At 53.5% G+C, this 19,697-nt stretch overlaps 1 protein-coding gene and 1 long non-coding RNA gene across 2 annotated transcripts; one reads left to right on the top strand and one right to left on the bottom strand.

The window, feature by feature from the left end:
* Positions 1-1,638: 1,638 nt before the first annotated feature.
* On the top strand, positions 1,639-18,314 carry Spatc1l (spermatogenesis and centriole associated 1 like). Its single transcript, XM_015478873.2, has 4 exons — positions 1,639-5,495; positions 10,154-10,501; positions 17,303-17,454; positions 17,773-18,314. The coding sequence occupies exons 1-4, from the start codon at positions 5,294-5,296 to the stop codon at positions 18,097-18,099; spliced, it is 1,029 nt and encodes a 342-aa protein (XP_015334359.1). The 5' UTR covers positions 1,639-5,293; the 3' UTR covers positions 18,100-18,314.
* Positions 10,785-13,704, bottom strand: LOC125617000. The gene is made up of 2 exons (XR_007347866.1): positions 12,285-13,704; positions 10,785-11,585 (listed from the first exon to the last, which is right to left on the bottom strand). It is a non-coding gene; the product is annotated as an uncharacterized LOC125617000 (long non-coding RNA).
* Positions 18,315-19,697: the final 1,383 nt, after the last annotated feature.

Here is a 19,697-nt window from a genome sequence, read left to right as displayed (position 1 = left end):
CCAGGATCATATGCAATTTGTTGCTGCTGATCCTCATAAGGTCCCTTTCCTAACAACATATCTAGATTTCTCTGAGGATAACCAGCTGCTGCATTTCGCCTAGCCGTCTCCTTGCAAAATTCCTCATTGGCAACCTTCCATAACAGGTATTGTCCTCCATTTAGCACAGCTTTACACATATTAGCCCAATCTGCTGGCGTCATGTTCAAGTTGTTAATGGATTCGACCATGCTTACAGTGAAGGGTGCTTGAGGACCATAGGTTGTTACAGCCTCTTTTAGCTGCTTCACTGTTTTGAAATTTAAAACTTGGTAAAATCGCTGCCCTCCTGCCTCAAATACAGGGCATGTTAATATTTGAGATCTTGTCTCAGGATCCCAACTATCAACTGCGGGGGTTGGGGACCTCCCAGCATATGGAGGTGGCCTTGTTAGTTGGACACTTACGTCCTCTGGTGATAGAAAGGTGTTAGTAGCAGTCTCCTGTTGTAACTTTCCCCCTGATGGCTTTTTCTGTTTTACACTTTCTTTCTCTGTCTGACTAGCTTGAGAGGCCTTCTCTTTTACTTGAATCTTTTCCTCTGTCTGACTAACTTGAGAGACCTTCTCTTTTACTTGAATCATTATGTCTTCTTCTTCCTCTACCATTGTCTGAACTGAAGGCTTTGGACTAAGCAAACAAGATATGAACGTCCACAATGGCAATGTGCCAACTGGCAGAGTCCCTGGGCTTTTCTTTTCTATTCTTTTTAAATCTTCACCATGATGGTTCCATTGTGATATATTTAACAACTCCTCCTTAAAAAGCCATGGGCTACATTTTTGTATTGTATCAACGTATGCCCTGATTGTTCTTGATTTTACTGAGATGCCTCCTTCCTCTAACAATTTACTTAACACTCTTTCAGTTTGTTTTTTACTAATTTCTGATCCCGTATTTCTACTATAATACAACCCAACAAGATGACGCCTAACAAAACTGAAACAGAGTGAAACAAAATTGGAACAACACAAAATCATTATAATAGCCTCCTGAAATGTCCATCCGTCCTTTCTCCCTATCTGTTCCTCAGATGTGAGCGGTTTTTCTTCCATCTTACACATCTCCAGGGACAGGCAACTTAAAACAAAAGTGAAGCAAAACAAAAGAGGAATCTTAAAATGGCTACCCATCCTCTCGCCCTGCCCTCAGGGGCGAGCAGTTCACTTACCCTCAGTCGCTCCCCGTGCGGCCCACCAAATGCCGCAGTCTGGCTGGGCACAATCAGGAGCCACTTGTCAAAAGAAACTAACTTTATTTTTAGAACCACACACGCCAAACAAAACAGCCTCTCAGGAAAAACCCTCAGAGCCTCAACTGCCACCACCGGCTTCCCACAAGCCTCTCTCTCCCCACCAGCTTCTCTCCACCTCCCACAATCCTCCTGCTCTTGAGGCCGATTGGCTGGGTCACGTGGGCGGAGCCAAAAAAGTCCCCCAATGAGCAGCTCCGTGGTCTGAAAGGGCAGGGAAACAGCCCAATGAGCATCACCGCAGAGGAGCCAATCAGCTAGATGTTGCTGGGGCCGCTGTGAGCCAATCATCAGCCGGCAGGTGGAAGTTTGCTGGGGCCCCTTCGGCTGTGGCTCTCAACAAGTGGGGTTTTTAACAAGGAGCTATGAAAACAGGAACAGACAGGCTGCCCAGGGAGGGAGGGAGCACACAGTGCTGGATCCCCACTCGAATGAAAAGAGGTAGGTTACAAATAGTTTATTACTGAGAAGTAGGCTGCAGCAAGTCAGAGGTGACCAAGGTGAACCCTGTCACAAACCCCTTCAAAGTTCGCTCAGGAAGGAACAAAATAATTCAAAAGGAGGCAGGAAAAGAACAAAGGCCAGAGGGGAACTCAGCTCCTAATGAGATGGAGACAGACTGATCCTTTCAAGAGTTTTGTTTTTGTGTGTGTGGTGCTGGGGATTGAACCCTGGGCCTTGTGCATGTGAGGCCAGCCCCCTACCGACTGAGCTACATCCCCAGCCCCCTTTTAAGTGTTTTATTAATCGTAAGATCTACGTGCTCCTACTGAAGAACAGACATTGGCCCTTGGATGGAGAGCACGGCCTGTCTCTATGAGTAGTCCGTGGGAAGCCACTCCAAGTCCACGCACCTTTCAATTCTGAAGCACCACCAGGATCTGAAGGATCACTGTAGTCTGGTGTGTGTGTAGTGCCACGATTGGTGACTCAGGCTTTTCCCTCCCTTGGATAACAAGGTGTGGCCCTGGGAGTAGGCGGCACCCAGAGGAGTTAAGCGACGCTTACCTGTTCCTTTGTAATCGTACCCCTTGCCTCATTTGAATGGTTTCTCCCCAATAAAAGGGTTCAGCATGTGCTCCTCTCTCTCTTTCCATGGACTCCTAAGGTCATTGGAGCTGTCACAGGACCAGAGAAAAAGGTATTTCTCTGTCTCTGTGATTATTTCATTCAGCCCAGTTCACCTGGAATGAACTTGAGTGTTTAGTCGTGGAACACGACAGTTGTCCAAAATAAATTTTTAGAGACAGGTTAAAAGTAAAAGTTTAAGCCGGTGCTGTGGGTGCACACCTGAAATCCCAGCTGCTTGGGAAGCTGAGGCAGGAGGATTAAAAGATTGAGGCCAGCCTCAGCAATATAGTGAGGCCCTGTCTCAAAAAAGAGTGAATGTTTAGAAAACTAGATAACATAAAAACAGTGATCACTCTAGTGTCTTTCCTTACTACCACAAGAATGGGATCTAAATTAGACGAATACTCCGTATATGTATACTATGTCAAAATACGTTGTCCTACTGTCATGTATATCTAAAAAGAACAAATGAAAAAGACAGTAGTTATAAACAGAAGCACTATGTTAACACCACAGGAGAGGTTAGGACAAGAAATAATACCAGAAGTAGAGAGGGTCAATATAGGAAGGGCATAACACCCCTAGACGTACCTGCTCCTGACCTCTTCAACATACACGAAGCAAGTGCTCAGACCAGACAGGGAACTAGACTGACAGGGGTCCTGGGAGACCTCAGCACCTGTCTCAGCAACTGATGGACTCAGGTTCAGAGGACAGACCGGGACATCATCACCAGTGTGTGCTTACCAGGGCTGTGGCCTACTGGGCCTGCCTTTGGAGACACACTCCAGTGCTCCTGGACCGTTCACCTAGGCAGGACATCAGTCAGGTCTTGAGTCTCACAGAACTAAAAAGGGCTGGAACTATACAGAGTGTGCTGAGCATAATGGAATTAAGCAAGGACTCAATGGCAGAAGATTCAGAAAATCTCAAATATTTGGACATCAAATAACACACTTGAATGATCTATGGCGAAAGGCGAGGTGCGAGCCACATTGGAGGACTGCACTCCCATTTGGAGACTCACAACTGTGGCAGCAGTGGCAGGACAGGGAGCCCAGGGGTGGGCCCATCCAATGGAGAAAGGAGTCTTCAGCAGAAAGTGAATCTAGACGTAAACCATGAACCCTTCACAAAAATCAAGTGTATCTCAGACCTAAATGTGAAGACTATAAAACTCCTAGAAGATGACAGAACCTAGGTGACCCTGGGTTTGTCAATGACATTCTAGGTACCACTCCAAACGCATCATCCACGAAGAAAATAATGGATTGGCTGGAGCTCATTGAAATGAAGAGCTGGGCATGGTGGTGCATTCCTGTAATCCCAACAGCTCGGGAGGCTGAGGCAGGAGGATCACAAGTTCAAGTCCACCCAGGGCAACTCAGCAAGGCCCTGTGCAACTCAGTGAGACCCTGTCTCTATAAAAAAAAGGGCTGGGGATGTGGCTCAGTGGCTAAGCACCCGTGGGTTCAATCCCCAGTACCAAAAATAAGTAAAATAAAGTGAGCACAAGGGAAAACAGAAAAGACTTAAGCTGAATGAAAATAAAAACATGACACCAAAACGGTGTGACGTAGCCAAAACGAACAGTAAGAAAGATTAAGCCAGGACCCACACTCCCAACCAGGAAGCCTAGGCCAGCGGGAGCAAAGGAAGAGCAGAGGTCCCATGCAGGAGGCGGCAGGTCTGGTGACAGGTCCATGGAGCCAGAAGCTGCCACCTGAGCGGATTCTGCAGCCCATTCCAAGTCTGATTGTGCAGGACAGGAAATGGCCTGCTGCCAGGCATGGTGGAAAGGCCACCTTGCGCACAGAGGCTGGGCCTTGACCTTTTGGCAGTGCCCTGGCCATCTGTGCACCCTGCTTGCCTTCTGAGTTCACAGCTCCCGTTGCACGGCTGTGGGTCTTTGTGAAGAGGCCCCAGCGCTGCTTCCCCACGGTCCTCTCTGTCTCCCTACCTGGCTTATCTGCCTGTCCTTGAGGGTGACTCAGGTGGACAGCAAGGGCAAGTTCTTTGAGAAAGTCATCAAAATGGACCCAAGAAGAAAAGGCAGCCAAGTATCCTCATATCAAAGAAACGGAATTAGAACCCTAAAACTTCCAGGAGAAATCTAGGCCTAGATGCCTTCTCTGGTAAATTCTGTCAAACATTTAAGAAAGGAGTCATCTAACACATCCCAAATAGAGTGTCCTCATTCTATAAGGCGCTGTTATAAACCAGGCCAGGACGGGAGGAGAAAAAGACCCTATCAATTCCCTTTTAAGCACAAACAGTAATAAGCTGAGTCCAGTGGCATCTGGAAAGGGTAGTGGGTCCTGGCCAGCATGCTGGCGGCTGGTCAGGCCTGTGACCCAGCTACCAACCTGCTGCTCGTGGGCTGGGTGCGGAGGCTCCAGCTGTGGAGAGGGAAGGTGTGGGTGTGGAATTCACCCAACAAGGCAAGATGCCCTTGGTGCCTTCCAAGGCAGAAACAGCCCTGTCCAGTGCCTTCCCTGGCCACTGGAGAGGCAGTGCAGGGCAGGTTTCCAGGTGGTCACTGACTGAGGTCAGAGCCTCTCCTGGGGGACCCAGTCAGTGTACCCCAGCTCTCCCCTAGTTGGTCCAGAGGGCCTGATCCCCTGCCTCGGAGTCTTCAGTCAGTGACAGTTCAGTGAATCACGTTGTTGTCCCCTTTTGGCCCCCGCTGCCTGCCCTTCCTCAAGTGTGGATCCCAAGGGCCAGCCCCAGTGGACGTCTGCCTGCCAGGCACCACCCCGTCTGGGGCCCCGATGGTGGTGGCACTGTCTCTTTAAGGGAGCGACATCACAAGGCTGCGGAAGGCGGCTGCCCTGGAACTCCAGGGTCTTGGGTGGCTTCTGTAGGTCTGGGAGCTCTGGACTTCCATCTCCATGGGGCCGCAGGCCTACACGTGAGCACGGAGGACGCGCCATGGCTGAGGGCAGCGAGCTGATGAACAGGCTCATGAGCGAGAACGCGGACCTGAAGAAGCAGGTGCGGCTGATGAAGGAGAACCAGATGCTGAAGCGGCTGCTCAGCGAGAGCTGCCAGGAGAGCTGCAGCCGCGGGGGCCGCGCGCCCCTCTTCCCCCGGGGCCCCGCCTACCCTGAGGCCTGCTCCCCCGGGTGTGCAGGTGAGGCGCAGCCCCCAGGCCGTGGGGGCCGGGGCCGGGGGCCTCCAACTTGGGTGGGCACCTCCCCACCCTCCCAGGGTCCACGCCTGGAGCACGGTCAGTGGCTGGCCACCTGAGTGGGTCCAGGGCTGCCTTCGATGGCCATGTCAGAGCAGCACTGTGGCTGGAGCGGGCAGGTGGCGCCTGTGGCTCTGAGCCACGAGGGCCACTCTGCCTGGCAGTACTCCCCGCCACGTCCCCCACTTGCTCCCCCCAGTCCCCGAGGGACTGGCCCCAGAGAGCTTCTCACAGGTGCAGGGCCTCCCCTCACAAGCTTCACACCTCTGCTGTGTCACGCCCACCTCACACCGTCAGCCCACAGGGTTCTTGGGACCTGGTGCCCAGGGACGGCGTCTGCCCCTCAGAGCCTGTGGGGCCTCGTGGGGTGAGTGCGTGGGAGGCTGTGGCTCTGTAGCCTTGCCACACAGTTTGGCTCCAGCCTCCTATGGCATTTTACAGAAAAATCAAATGAGGGTTTTTATTGCTTTCTGCTGATTGCTCTCTGGTTCTGTTTCAAATGTTTTGAGAGAGAAGTTCCCTTTTGGGTGCAGCTGGGGCATGTGGCCTTGGCCTTGGGTTGGGATGGTGGACAGTGGGAAGAACCCCCAGGCTGCCTGAGCATTGTGGCCCAACCAGGCAGGCCGGCCCTGTGGACCCTGCTGTCTGCGAGTGCAACCATCTGGCCAGTCTATGGCCAGCTTCCGTGGGAGGCCCTGGAGGCCAGTGTGTACTGACTAGGGCCTCCCTGGGCCTACATTTGCTGTGGTCACTTCCTGGAGTCCACCTGGGTATCTGCCACCCTCCTCTGCTCATGCTCAGCACTGGACATGGTGTCCTGCATGGTCCAGCTGTGGGCAAGGCCTCTGGCCCCTTCAGTCCCAGGGGACCCACAACAGGGGCTTCGTGCAGGGGGTAGGGGTGTAGGATGGAGATAGCACCACTGGGGAGGGGCTGAGAGGCCAGGATGTTTCCTGGGCCACTGTGGCACACTGCAGTGCCAGTGTCAAGTTTGTGGACACTCGGACCCCAGACTGTGGGAGGCTGCGGAGGCTGCGGAGGCTGCGAAGGCCTGAGTGCTGACTGCTGTAAGAGGCCCACAAGCCTCCTGCCACATCTCCCGGCTGGGGCCAGCACCCTTGTCCTTCAGCACCTTCAGCAAGCCTGCATCTTGTTGGACTCCAGGCTCAGGGGGCCACAGTCGGAGGCCACCAAATTTCCCACAGAGCGTGGGAGCCCGGCCACAGGGAGTGTGCCAAGGTTCATACGGCTCAGGCTGGCTGTGGGCTTCAGTCAGGCAGCTCAACATGCAAAGGCAGGGCCTGGACAGAGCTGGTCTCTCACCTCCACAACATCTGGGCAGGTGTCTAGGTATGAGCCTGGGGTCTGGGGCTCGCTCAGGCCTAGCCACCCCCGCCCCCAGCCCTTGCAGACCCATGGCAGGGTCGTCCAGCAATGGCACAACCATGACTGGGGACTAGAGTTTGGAAAGCCAAATCGAGTGCTTGAACACAGGAAGTTTACAGATGAGAAGGAACGCAGCGTCACAAAGGCGCAGCTGTGGCTGCACGTCCAGAAGTCCCCTGATATCTGCTTTCAAACCAGGATGTATATTCAAAACCTGTTTTTCTTTTCTTTTTTTTTTTAATAATATTTATTTTTTTAGTTGTAGTTGAACACAATGTCCTTATTTTTATGTGGTGCTGAGGATCGAACCTAGGACCTTGCACATGCTAGGCAAGTGCTCTACCGCTGAGCCACAATGCCAGCCCCCAAACCTGTTTTTCTAAAGTGCCACAACATAGAAGTTAGACATGTGTCTGCTTCCTGGTCTCACCCCATGGGCAGCTAACCCATGCTGATGAGCTTCCTCTGGCACTCCTGATGGACATGCAGGAGTGAATCTGTCTGTCCTTTTGGTTTACCTCAGCAAGATCATGTTCATGATTCGACCCCTTAACACCCACCCCACCCTTGCTGTCCACTGGTCCTCCTCCGTGTCTGCAGTGCAGTTTGATGTTGGGCGCTGTGATGGGCAGCACCATTCCAGTCCTCTGGGACCACAGATGGTGGAGCTGTGAGCAACCACACCTGCCCTCTCTGACCTGGTGCCAGGGATGTCCCTAAGTGCGTCTTGAAACATCACTGCCAAGGGCTCCCAGGAGCAGGAGGGTGCCCTGCGACCTTGTCTCCTCATTCAGCATCACAGATGCCAGTGTCTGCTTGGAGGACAAGTGATCAGGGCCTCCCCAGTAGATCTTCTCCTCGGCGCAAGAGCCAACAAGACACATTCCTGCGACCTCCCTCCCCGCAGGCTGCCCCCTCTTTCTCTCTGGGTCATTCTGGTTCCCCACTCCACTTGTGCCTCCTGGGACTTGTCCAGAGCTGAGCAATGCCCGGCTCCTCACTGCACGCTATCGGCACCGTGGCTGGTCAAGTGTTGCTGAGCTCAGTGGCTGTGAGTTCTAGCACCCCTTTAGCTTCAGACAGGATCATTCCTGGGCTGCAAATGTGTTTTAAACTGGCTGTGCAGGCCGCAGAGTCAGATGAGCCGTAGCTGAATGAACTCTCTTCTTTTTGAAATGAAAATTCTTTTTTTTCCCCCAAGGTAACACTGCAGACAGGTGTTTCTTAAAAAATCAGGGTTATTTTCTTAGGATTTCTGTTTCTACAAGCAGGATCATGGTTTGGAAGGCAGAAGTAAATCTTGGGGTACATTTTTATGGTGTTCCTACCTGTGTCTTCTCAGTACCCCAGGAGGGCTTTACATGCTGTTGGTACACAGAGCCGTTTGGTTCTTGGTCTCCGGTCTTTCTCACACTGCATCTCTGCTGTTGCCACTAGATTCACAGGAGGTATGTGTGGCAGCCTTAAGCACAGCACCAGAGGCCCTCTGCAGCATGGCGGCTCCTGTTGGTGAGCAGAGCCCCGTGGAGCGCGGCAGGAAACCTGGGGCCTGGGAGGCTGCAGGACCCACATGGTCTGCCATCGGCAGCTCTCCACTGAGTGCTCTCCTCTGGGTTCCAGTCTGTCGTCTCAGGTCTCCCCTTCCACAGCCCCAGGATGCACAGATGGCTGTTCTAAGTGGTTCCTTGTTTCGGTGTCTGTCCTCACTGCTCAGAATGCTGGCTGGCTGTGACTTTCATGGGGCTTCTTCCCTGGGGGCAGAGGGGCTGCTGCTGCACTGTCCTGGCCACCTGTGGGCAGTGACCGATGGCCCCAGCTGCTTGGGCGTGGGCACAGTTGGGCGCAGGGGAAGAGGCCTCCCAGCCCTTATTTGTGAAGAACGCAAGCCGCTGAGAGGCAGCTGCTCCTGTGGTCCTGGGAGCCTGTTGAGCTTCCACTGCCCTGGATGTCCTTGGACACGTTTTGCGAGTCTGTTTTCTGTACTCTCTACGTGAACCTAGACCACTTTCCTTTCTGGGGATTATCTTTGTGGGAATTTGATTCAGATTTTTGACAAATTTTCTTGATGTCAGAATTGTGCCACATTTTTTTTTAAACCTTAGTTGCACATCTTTCATTTTTTTATTTTTTTAGTGTTCCAACTCAGCTTCTATAGGGATTATACACTGCTGGGGAACCTGAAAGAATCTACCACAGACTGCCTGGGCCTGCATTCCTTCAGGGAATAATTATTTATAATTATTTACTTATAAGATTTAGATATTTCTTCTTTGTTTATTGGCCCATTTATGTTTTCTACTTCTTTTTTTTTTAATCTTTTTTAAAATATCTTTATTTTATTTTTTTATGTGGTACTGAGAATCGAACCCAGTACCTCACGCATGCTAGGCGAGCACTCTACCACTTGAGCCACATCCCCAGCCCCTGTTTTCTACTTCTTATTAAATCATGTAAAAATCATCTCCCAGAGGAACTCTCCTTGTATTGACATTTCCAGGTGGTGCATGTACACGGTACCCTTTCTTAGTGTGAAGAGGGTCTGTGGAGGGGCTCTGACCAGCCTCCTCTGGGAAGATGGAGCAGGATCTTGATGAATTTTCATCCTTTGAACATTTTTTTTTTTACCTTGGAAAATATTTTTTGAGAGTAAAATAGCCAGTACCTGAATATGCTCATTTTAAGACACACTTTTTTGATATAACTCTTAAAATATAGTTTGTCAAGTGCACCTTTCCTTTATTGCTAGGAGAATGCAGGCAGCAAAGGTCCTCAGAAGCAATAAGAGTTAAGCTGAATTTGACCCCTGGGAGATGGGGCTTGAAAGTCAAATGCCTCTCACCTGAGCCCAGGAGCTGACCAGGGAGGGCCTGCACTGTGGGCAAGGAGGTGTGTCCAGGGAGGCTTCCTACAGCTGGGACTTCACAATCATGGTCAGAAGTCACTGTGTGCAGGTGGCTGATCATGGACTGCTCTCAGACATTAACACACAGAATGACACCATTTGTGACAAATTAGAAAGGTGGGTGGAAGTCATTGCAGGATGTGGCCCTGAGTGTGAGGCCTGCTGAGGCAGGTGCCACCTGTCACCAGGGGAGTGCCAGCAGGGGCCAGAGCAGGGGCTGCGGTGCCAGTGCTCCCCAGGGCTCCCCAGGGTGCTGTACACATTGAGGGTGTCGAGTTCCTGCTTGACCTTCCGGCCCTTTCCTTCCACCCAGGTGCAGACGTCGGGAGGTTCAGCAGTGTCCCCGACACACCCTCCCAGATGCAGACGTCCTCCCTGGAGGACCTGCTGTGCTCGCACGCCCCCCTCTCCAGCGAGGACGAAGCCTCCCCAGGCTGTGCAACCTCCTCCCAGGTGACCTTCAAGGCCTTCATTGGTGCGCCAGAGCTGCACGCCCGGGGCCCCGACAGGAAGCTGTCTCCGCTCCTGAGCCCCCTGCAGGACCCACTGGTGGACAAGACGCTGCTCGAGCCCAGGGAGATGGTGCGACCCAAGAAGGTGTGCTTCTCGGAGAGCAGCCTGCCCACCGGGGACAGGACCAGGCGGAGCTACTACCTCAACGGTGAGGCGCGGGCAGGTGGCCCAGGCGACAACCCGCTCACAGCTTCTCCAGCCACGCAGAGCCGGAGGGTTGCTGGCCGTCTCCCCACCTGTCAGGAAAGCTGAGTTGCTTGCCTTTCTGGTTGTGGGAGTTCATTGAATATTCTAAATACAGGTCCATTTGGGTATGGTTTTTAGACACAGCCTCCCAGTCAGGGGCTCCTCTATTTCCATGAGGTTTGGGGGAAGAAAAACTCTTGTTACTTTTATTTCTACTATATTTGCTTTATTTTTGTATTTTTTTCTTTGTTTTAATTAGTTACACATGACAGTACAATGATCTTGACATGCCATACATTTGCATCAGATGGGATATAATTTCTCATTCACCTGCTGAGGCAGGTGCCACCTGTCACCAGGGGAGTGCCAGCAGAGGCCAGAGCAGGGGCTGCGGTGCCAGTGCTCCCCAGGGCTCCCCAGGGTGCTGTACACATTGAGGGTGTCGAGTTCCTGCTTGACCTTCCGTCCCTCACCCAGTGAGTTGAAGGCCTGATCAGACCTTCCCCAGAGTCAGGGAGAACTCCTACCTGGCTGCCTCTGTCCTGGTGTCCAGGTGGCAGAATTACATTATTCATTGTTTTTATGTGGTGCTGAGGATCAGGGCCTCACACGTGTGAGGAAGCGTTGAACCGCCGAGCCACAATCCTAGCCCCATAGTTTGTACATTTTGTAGTTTATACTTTTGGAAAGTCTTTGCCAAACCCAGGGTAACAGGTTCTTTCCTCCATCTTCCAGCTGTAGGTTTTACACTCGGGCCCCTGATCAGTCCGAGTCATTTCTGCATGGGTGTGGGTTTACATATAAACGTCTACTCCTCCAGCCCCAGTGCTCAGGGGCAGTGCCCTGTGGCTGAACCGCCTGGTTCCTTGCCGAAAATCTGTGTCTGTGCACCTGTGAGGCTGTTCCCGCACCCTCCATGCGTCTCCGTCCACCTGTCTGTGTCCTCCTGGATCGGAGTCCTGTCGTTTTAAAGACTGGGAATCCTGCAGGACATGCAGGCTCTCCGACTTTGTCCTCTTCTTCACGTGTTGTGGCTCTCCCGAGTCCTGTGAGTTTCCAGACATATTTTAGAATCGGCTTGTCCATTTCTACCAAAAAGCCTGCTGTGACTCTGACTGGGATCCTAGTCTACAAGTCAATCAGCTCAAGATGCAGAGAAAGGGCACCTCTGCAGCACGGATCTTCTGCGGACTCTGTGTATCACTCCACTGTCTGTAACAGTTCTCACAGTGTTTTGTGGTTCTCTACATACAGGTCTTGAACATTTTTAAAAAACTGTTTTTTAAATTTTTTATTTGTTTCTTTTATTTGTCACTTTATGATTAAACACAGTAGTGGGGTTCTTTGTGCCATGTTCGTACATGCACATGACACAATTTGATCAGCTTCATTCGCTACTACCTTCCCTTTTCTTCCCTCCTCCCCACAAGTCTTGCACACATTCATCAATTTTACCCCTGAGTATTTCATATTTTTGATGCCATTATAGGTAGAATTGCTTTCTCATATCAACCTCTGGTGTCTGTTTCTAGAATATAGTAGCATAGTGGATTTTTGTGTATCGACTCTGCAATAGTTATGAGCCAACTTAACTGGGCCATGGGAACCCAGATATTTGGCCAGACCTTACTCTGGGTGTGTCTGTGGGGAGTGTCTTTGTAGGAGGTTGAGATTTCATGGGTGGGCCTCACCCCATGAGTTGAAGCCCTGATCAGACCTTCCCCAGAGTCAGGGAGAACTCCTACCTGGCTGCCTCTGTCCTGACCCTGCACGTCACTCTTCCTGGGTGTCCAGCCTGCGGGCCTTTGGGCAGGAGCCACACGCACACCTCAGGTCTCCTGGGTTTCCAGCTTGCTGATCTGGGGCTCACCGTCTCCTCGGATGTGAGAGCCAGTCCCGTGAGCTAGATCCCTCTTCGTGGGCACGCCCTGTTGGTCTGTTTCTCTGGGGAAACTTGTGGTTCTGAGTGACGTGTCTGTGATCTTTCTGGCTTAATCTTTACATCCTGCACAACATTAGTTTGTTCTAGTGGCTTTGGGTGGGTCCCTGGCGTCTGCGCTCTCCCACCCCCTGGAGCTCCTCTTTTTCTCCTGAGCGTGTTTCTGCCCCTTGCAGAGCTATGCAGAGGGCACATCCATTCTGCCATCTTTCCCGGGAGCCTCCTCCGTGGCATTTTAAAGCTACACAGATGATTGGGTTGTGAATGAAGACAGATTTTCAGACTTTTTAAAATTCCTAATGTATGTGCCTTTTTCTTTTTTCCTTTTCCTTTTGGTGCTGGGGACGGAACCCAGGCTTTGCCCAGGCCAAGCAGGCCCTGGACCCCTGAGGCACGCCCCCAGCCCAGTGCCTGTCATCTCTTCCTCTAGACCAGGGCTGGACAGTGGCCAACACAGTGGTGACAGCCTTCCCTGATGTGGGGCTTTCAGCCTCTCACCAGTGAGCCTGGTGCTAGCTGAGTGTCTGTAGCTGCCCTTCATTGTACTGAAGAAGTTCCCTCTGAGTTCTAGTTTGCTTATTTGTCAGGAATGTATGTTGGATTTTGTCAGTTGCTTTCCTGCCTCTATTGAGATGAGCACTTGGTTGTCCTTTGTGGTTGGTGAACATGGTGTATCAGTCAGTTGCACATCACTATAATGAAACACCTGGCACACAGGGTATTTATGAAGTAAAGAGAGTTTATTTTGGCTCATGGTTCTGGAGGTTTAAGTCCAGGGTCAGGGGTACCACTGGTGTGAGCCTCTGGTGAGGCAGCATGCCATGGCAGGAGCCCTTCTCAGAGCAAGTGGCCCCAGGAGCCAGGAAGCAGCTGGCCAGAGACAGTCCCATCTGCACTGGAGGGCAGGTCCCAGAGAGCTGAGGGATGACCACTGGGCTCACTCTTACGCTCACAGCACCTCCCACCGCCCCGAGACCAGCCTACCACCCACACCTCAGCATATGGTAAACCACACTGCTTGCTGAGTGCTAAGCCAACCATTATTCCTTTCTTCTTCTTGATTTTTTATCTGTTCTTTGTGGTCATCCGTGATGGCAGAGCCTACTTCGACATATCCTCACTCTTGGAGTCCAACCTCCCCTTCTCCTGGTCGTACACCATACGCGCCACACAGGTCCTGTGTTCAGATGTGAACTGACCATGCATTCTTGAGGTAGATCCTGTTTGCTCACAGTGTGTTCCATCTTTTTGTATTATGAGATCCAGTTTGCCCAGATTCTGTTAAGAATCTGTGCTCGTGAGGAATGTTGGGCTGCAGTCTTCTGTTAATGCCATTTTCTGAGTTGGTATCAGATGGCTGGCCTCAACCCAGATGGAAACTTTCCTCCTCTTTAATTGTCTTGGTAGAGTTTGTGTCAAATTTGTAGTACTTACTCCTTAAATATCTCGTAGAATTCACCAGTCAAACCACTTGAGCCTTGAATTTTCTCTAAGAATTTTTCCCCCTGAGAAGTCCCATTTTATTGATCTATGGCTATTCCAATTGTCTAGTTCTTCTTGAGTGAGCTTCAGTGGTTTGTCTTTTCGAGCCAGAGGATTGAGCCAAGGTGCTCTGCCACTGAACCCCGTCCCCAGCCCTTTTCATTTTGAGATAGGTCCCTGCTAAGTTGCTCAGGCTGGCCTTGAACTTGTGACCCTCCTGCCTAGCCTCCCAGACTTCTGGGGGTCACAGTGTGGCCATCATGCCCAGCCTGTAGTTTGTGTCTTCTAAGAACCTGGTCCATTTTCTCTAGGCTGTCAGGGCTTTTGGCCTGAAGTTCTTGCTAACATTTCTCGTCTCCCTGCAGATGTGCTTGGGCTGCTGTGATCTCTCACTCCTGACGTGGTGGCTTTGGTGTGGGACTAGAGGTGTATTGGTTGGATTGACCTTCTTCTTTGAAGAACAGGTTTTGGCTGGCTGGTGGGAGCCGAGTTTGGATAGAGAGGAGTTCTAGAGCATCTCAGATGTAGCTGTCTCATCTGCCGATTAGAGCTTCAGAGGGGTGGGGCGAGCAGAGGCCCCTGAGCGCAGCTCCTTGGGATGGGGAGTCACCTCCCTCTTACGCCCGCCTGCTCTGTGTGCCGCTGCGCAGTCTCTGTCCGCAGTTTCCGTAAAGAAGTCCACCAAAACCACAGGCAGTGTTAAAAGTGATCAAACACCTAAGTAGACAGTGAGTCTTGGGTCATGAATTAGAAGGCTTAATATTGTTTCATAGTAACTTGCATTGATTTATAGATTTAATGCCATCCTTATCAAAGTCCCAGCTGGCTTCTTTACAAAATTTTGATAAGCTGTACCTTTGATAAGCTGAACCCATGGAAATACAAGGGACCCAGAATGGGCAAAGCAATTTTAAAAAGGAGAACAAAATTGGGAGACTCACCTTTTTGATTCTAAGACTCCCTGTCAGGCTACAGCAATCAAGTTGTGTGGTCCCATCATAAGGACAGACAGAGACCAGGGGAAAAGGATCTAGAGCCCCGAAATAAGCTCAGACATTCGTGGTTGGTGTCCCACAAGGGTGCCAGGCAACCCAATGGAGAAAGAACCATCTTCAACAAGTGGTGCTGGGTGACGTGTGCCAGCAGAGGAAGCTGTGGGACCCCACCTCGCACAAAACCCAACTCAGAACACATCAGATGCCCAAGAGAGCTCCAGGATCCTGAGCCGTGGCCCTCAAAGGAAGCCCAGAGCAAGGTCTGTGTAGTGTGGGCCTGGCAGGGCCTGCTTAGGCATGACACCAACAGCATTGGCAACCAGAGAGACTGATGGACTCCATCAACTTTGCCCAGAGTAAACACTTTTGTGCTTCAAAGAAGAGTTTCAAAACAATGAAGCATCACCCTAGAGAGTGGGAGAAAGTATCTGCAAATCACATTCTTGGGGGCTGGGGTCGTAGCTCAGTGGTAGAGCACTCGCCTAGCATGTGTGAGGCCCTGAGTTCGATCCTCAGCACCACTTGAAAATAAATAAGTAAAATAAAGGTATTGTGTCCATCTACTACTAAAAAAATGTTTTAAAAAAATCACATTCTTGGAAGGGCTCTTACAAGTAATCTAGTCAAAATAGCCAAGGGCGTGGGTGGACAACCCTCCAAAGAAGATGTGCAGATGACCAGCAGGCAGGTGAAGAGGTGCACAGGGTCTGTGGCCATCAGCGCAATACAGGGAGACCTGTGTGAGCTGCCTTTCACTGCAGTGACCTGGGCGGGGAAATGGAATTGGGACATACACTCTGGTGGGAATGCCAGGGGGAAGCCCCTGAGAAAACAGCTCACAGTCCTCACAAGGCTGAACCCAGTGTTCCCACATGGCACGACCCCGTTCCTTGGTGTGCACCCACAGGAGTGGAAGGCAGACATCCACCTGAGAGCCTTTACTTGAATGCTCATGCAGCCATGCTCAGATTAGCCAGAGTGGGAAGAGCCCAGATGCCCACGCGCTGGCCAGGGTGCAGATAAACTGTATGGTCTAGCTCCATGATGGAATACTACTCAGCCATAAACAGGAGTGAAGCACTGGCATGCACTACAACACAGGATGGACCTCGGAATACCATGCTGAGCGTGTGAAGCCAGGTCGAAAGGCCACAAGTCATGTGGAACGTGCAGAACAGGGGGACCCACAGGGAGGCAAAGCCAAGCACTGGTCGCCAGGGCTGCGGGAGTAGTTGTTATCAGGCACAGGATTTGTTCTTAGGAGATGAAAATGTTGTAGCAGGTGCCCTGGACTCAGTTCCTGCAGCTGTCTCAGGATCGCCCTAAAGGACCTTCATGTGGGCAAATCACATTATAAAGGCCGGAAAGTGCTGCCAAGGGAGGGCGCAGATGCAGCCTGTATCTTCCGGCCCCAGCCTGGCTCCTGCCCTGTCACAGCTGCCCACCCGGAGGCCTCTTCCTCCTCGGCCAGAGGAGCCCTGGTCATAGAGGAGGCCCAGGGGTGGGCCCTGCTGTGTCTGGCTGGGGAGGCGAAGTCTGTGTCACATTCTAGCAGCTTATGCAGGGGAGCAGGGCAGGTCATGCTGACCCTGGCCGCACACAACCTTTCTGCACCTCCCGGGCAGGCCCAGTGTTCCACAGAGCACGCTTTGGGCCACATGGTGTAGATGCTTGCCTTGGGAGGGACTGGTCCTGCAAGGGTCAAAGAAGTTGACACAGTGTCCCTGGATAGCACTGGCCTGGCCTCCTGTGTGCCTGGTCACCTCTGCTACGGGCCCAGGGTGGGGGGTCCCACCTCCCCCTGTGGAAGCTTCCTCCTGTGTGGTCCCATGCCCCTTGACAGCAGCCAAGTTCGCAGCCCAGCTATCCAGGCTCACCTGCCTGACACAGCTGTCCGTCATTGTGAATCTGGCCCTGGCACAGGCCTTGGCCCCTGGTGGGCCTACGTCTGTCCAGGGGTGAGCAGCAGGCCCAGGTCCTGCAAGAGATGGTCCTGGTCTTGGCCCCTCACACTCCTGTGGTGGCGAGGAGGTCCTGGATCTCCATGGCTGGTTTGGAGTGCCCCCAACACCCCGAGGCCAGACAGGGCAGGCAGACCACGGGCAGGCAGACCCCGGGAACTGCCCTCACAGGAGCAGGCTGGGCTCACTCAGCTTCTGAGGCGATTCACATGCCTCTGGCAGAGGAGTGGGCCACAGCGCCTGGCCACCAAGGGACTTCGGAGGGCAGGTGGGAGGGAAGGCTCCCTCTGCCCGAGGTCTCTGTTGGCCCTTGCCCTGCAGGCAGGGTGGGGGGACATCCCTTGGGACAGCTATGACCTGGCCACACCGGCCCCCTGCTCCTGCAGAGATCCAGAGCTTTGCGGGTGCAGAGAAGGATGGCCGCATCGTGGGAGAGATTGCCTTCCAGCTGGACCGGCGCATCCTGGCCTATGTGTTCCCTGGTGTGACGCGGCTGTATGGCTTCACTGTGTCCAACATCCCCGAGAAGATAAAGCAGGTAGGTCCTGACTGCCTCAGGGGCTGGGCACCCGGGCGTCCTGGGGCCGACCTGGGGGTGGGGTCACACAGGCGCATCCTGGGGTTGACCCAGTGGGTGCTCAGCACCCTGGCACATCCTGGGGCTGGCTGCTGCTGTGGGCACCAGGCTGTGCTTGGTCCCAGCAGGGCCCTGGTGGCGCGTCTTTTGGAGGTGCTGGAGGGGTGGGGACCTGGATTCCTCCGTTAAGCTTCCCGGGCGGCCCTACCCCGTCCCACACTGCTGGGCCAGGAGGTGGCCCTGAGCAGGGGTGTGGCCCCCACCATCCTGTGTCTGCAGACCTCCATCAAGTCCCTGGACGGCTCGGTGGATGACAAGAAGCTGAGGGAGCTGACGCATCGCCACCTGACGCTGACCGCCCGGCTGGAGAGGCTGGGCTACAGCCGCGAGGTGCACCCGCTCTTCAGTGAGTTCCTCATCAACACCTACGGCATCCTGAAGCAGCGGCCGGACCTGCACGCCCACCCGCTGCACAGCAGTCCAGCCGCGCTGCGCAAGCTGGTCATTGACATCGTGCCGCCCAAGTTCCTGGGAGACTCGCTCCTGCTGCTGAACTGCCTGTGCGAGCTCTCCAAGGAGGACAGCAAGCCGCTCTTCGCCTGGTGAGCCGCACCGCCCGTCCCTCCTGCCATAAAGATGTTTGTTCCAAACCCGGGGGCCGCCGTGCTCCTGCGTGTCCCTCCCGCAGGGGAAGCGGTCTGCTGGTGCTGCAGCGGGCAAAGGCCTCCCGTGGCCAGCCGCTCTTCCCGGGGGGCCCAGCAGCCCTCCGCCGCCCGCAGTCAAGGGCACCTGTCGCCTTATTAAAAGCATGTTTACCTTTCTGCCTTACCTCTGGCTCTTTGAGGGCGTGGAGAGCGCCTGGGTCTCTGCTCGCCTGCAGGAGGTGCCAACTGTGTCTGTGGAAAGAGCCCACAGGGAGGGTGCCTGGGCTCTAGGCCAGGACTGTGCCAGGGCTGGGCCGCTTCCTCGCCAGAGGGCAGGCAGCCTTGGAGGCCTCAGACCCTCCCTTGGAAGGATCAGCGAGTCCCCAAACACAGGGCTGAAGGCGGGGTTTGGATGCAGTTGGGATGGCCGAGGAGCCCACAGGCCCTATGAACTGCACTGGCCTGTGCCACTGAGCACGACGCAGCCCAGGAGGTCATTTACCCAGGGCAGGAAGTGAGCAAGCCACAGCAACAGGGAAGGGAGCCCCTCCACTGTGGCAAATGGGGCTAGCCCTGGGGTCCAGGAGACCTGTGGGTGTCCTTGGGGCCCGAGGTGGGGTCTCTGTGTCACGCCCAGCCCTGTCCCACCGTCCTCTGGGAACAGAAGGGGGGGCTTTGTCTTACTCATTAATGGGTCAGAGCCAGAATAGAGGGTGGAGCACTCAGGGATCCACTCTAACTGGTGGCCACAAGCTCTGAGACTCCTGTGGGTGTCGGTGAGACTTGGGATGGGGACCAACCCAAAGCCTGTAGGGGAAGGGGCCAGCTGACCTGGCTGCCCTTGTCCCTGAGAGGCTCTGGTGGGCATTGTTATTATGCTCATCCTTTGGAGGTCACCTTCAGGAGCAAGAAGCCATTCAGTGGGCCTGGCCGCTCCAAACTGCACCAGGAGCCTTGCTGGGCACGTCCAGACCCCAGGACTAGGGTTAGTGGCAGGCTCGGCCAGTGGGACCCAACTCTCCCTGCAGTGCCACTAGTGAACTCCTCGAGCCCGAGGTGGGATGAGGTTAGTGGTGCACAGCCAGGGTAATCTAACAGGGTAAGGGGACAGTGAGCGGGGAGATCCAGGAGGGGCCTGCCATCATGTGGAGGGCCACGTGGGTGCCCCTGGGCAGCCAGGGCAGAGCAGGAGGCCCTCACCGTGGCTTTGTGATGGAGTGGCGAGGTGGGGGCAAGTCCGAGTACACAGGCAGAATTCAGTGGCCCAGCTGCTGGGGCTCTGGGTCATGGGTCCCTATTGACAACTATCTCCCTGAGTGACCTGGGTGTCCACTGGCTTGGAGGTGACAGGAGAGGTGTTGTTGGGGATGTGGGGGTTGGTTGGGTGAGTCTCAAAGGCATGCTCTGCACATATGGGTCGTTGTCCACCTCTAGAAATCAGCCAGCCCTGGGAAGGCTGGCCCCTCCCACCATCAAGGCCTCAGATGCAGAGCCTCATCTAAAGTGAAAAGAAACATGACTGATGGGTGGTCCAGGGCAGAGTGGCCTTTGGCCACGGTC

Source organism: Marmota marmota, unplaced genomic scaffold (genome assembly GCF_001458135.2).
Source record: "Marmota marmota marmota unplaced genomic scaffold, marMar, whole genome shotgun sequence".
Taxonomy (NCBI): Eukaryota; Metazoa; Chordata; class Mammalia; order Rodentia; family Sciuridae; genus Marmota; species Marmota marmota.
Note: the sequence above shows the minus strand (reverse complement) of the source record. Positions and strands in the feature narration are given on the sequence as shown.

Excerpts from the sequence above, each read along its gene's own strand:
- Spatc1l (XM_015478873.2), top strand. The coding sequence starts at position 5,294 with ATGGCTGAGGGCAGCGAGCTGATGAACAGGCTCATGAGCGAGAACGCG. Across the intron at positions 5,496-10,153 it reads CTGCTCCCCCGGGTGTGCAG|GTGCAGACGTCGGGAGGTTC; the intron begins GTGAGGCGCAGC and ends CCTTCCACCCAG. Across the intron at positions 10,502-17,302 it reads GCGGAGCTACTACCTCAACG|AGATCCAGAGCTTTGCGGGT; the intron begins GTGAGGCGCGGG and ends CTGCTCCTGCAG.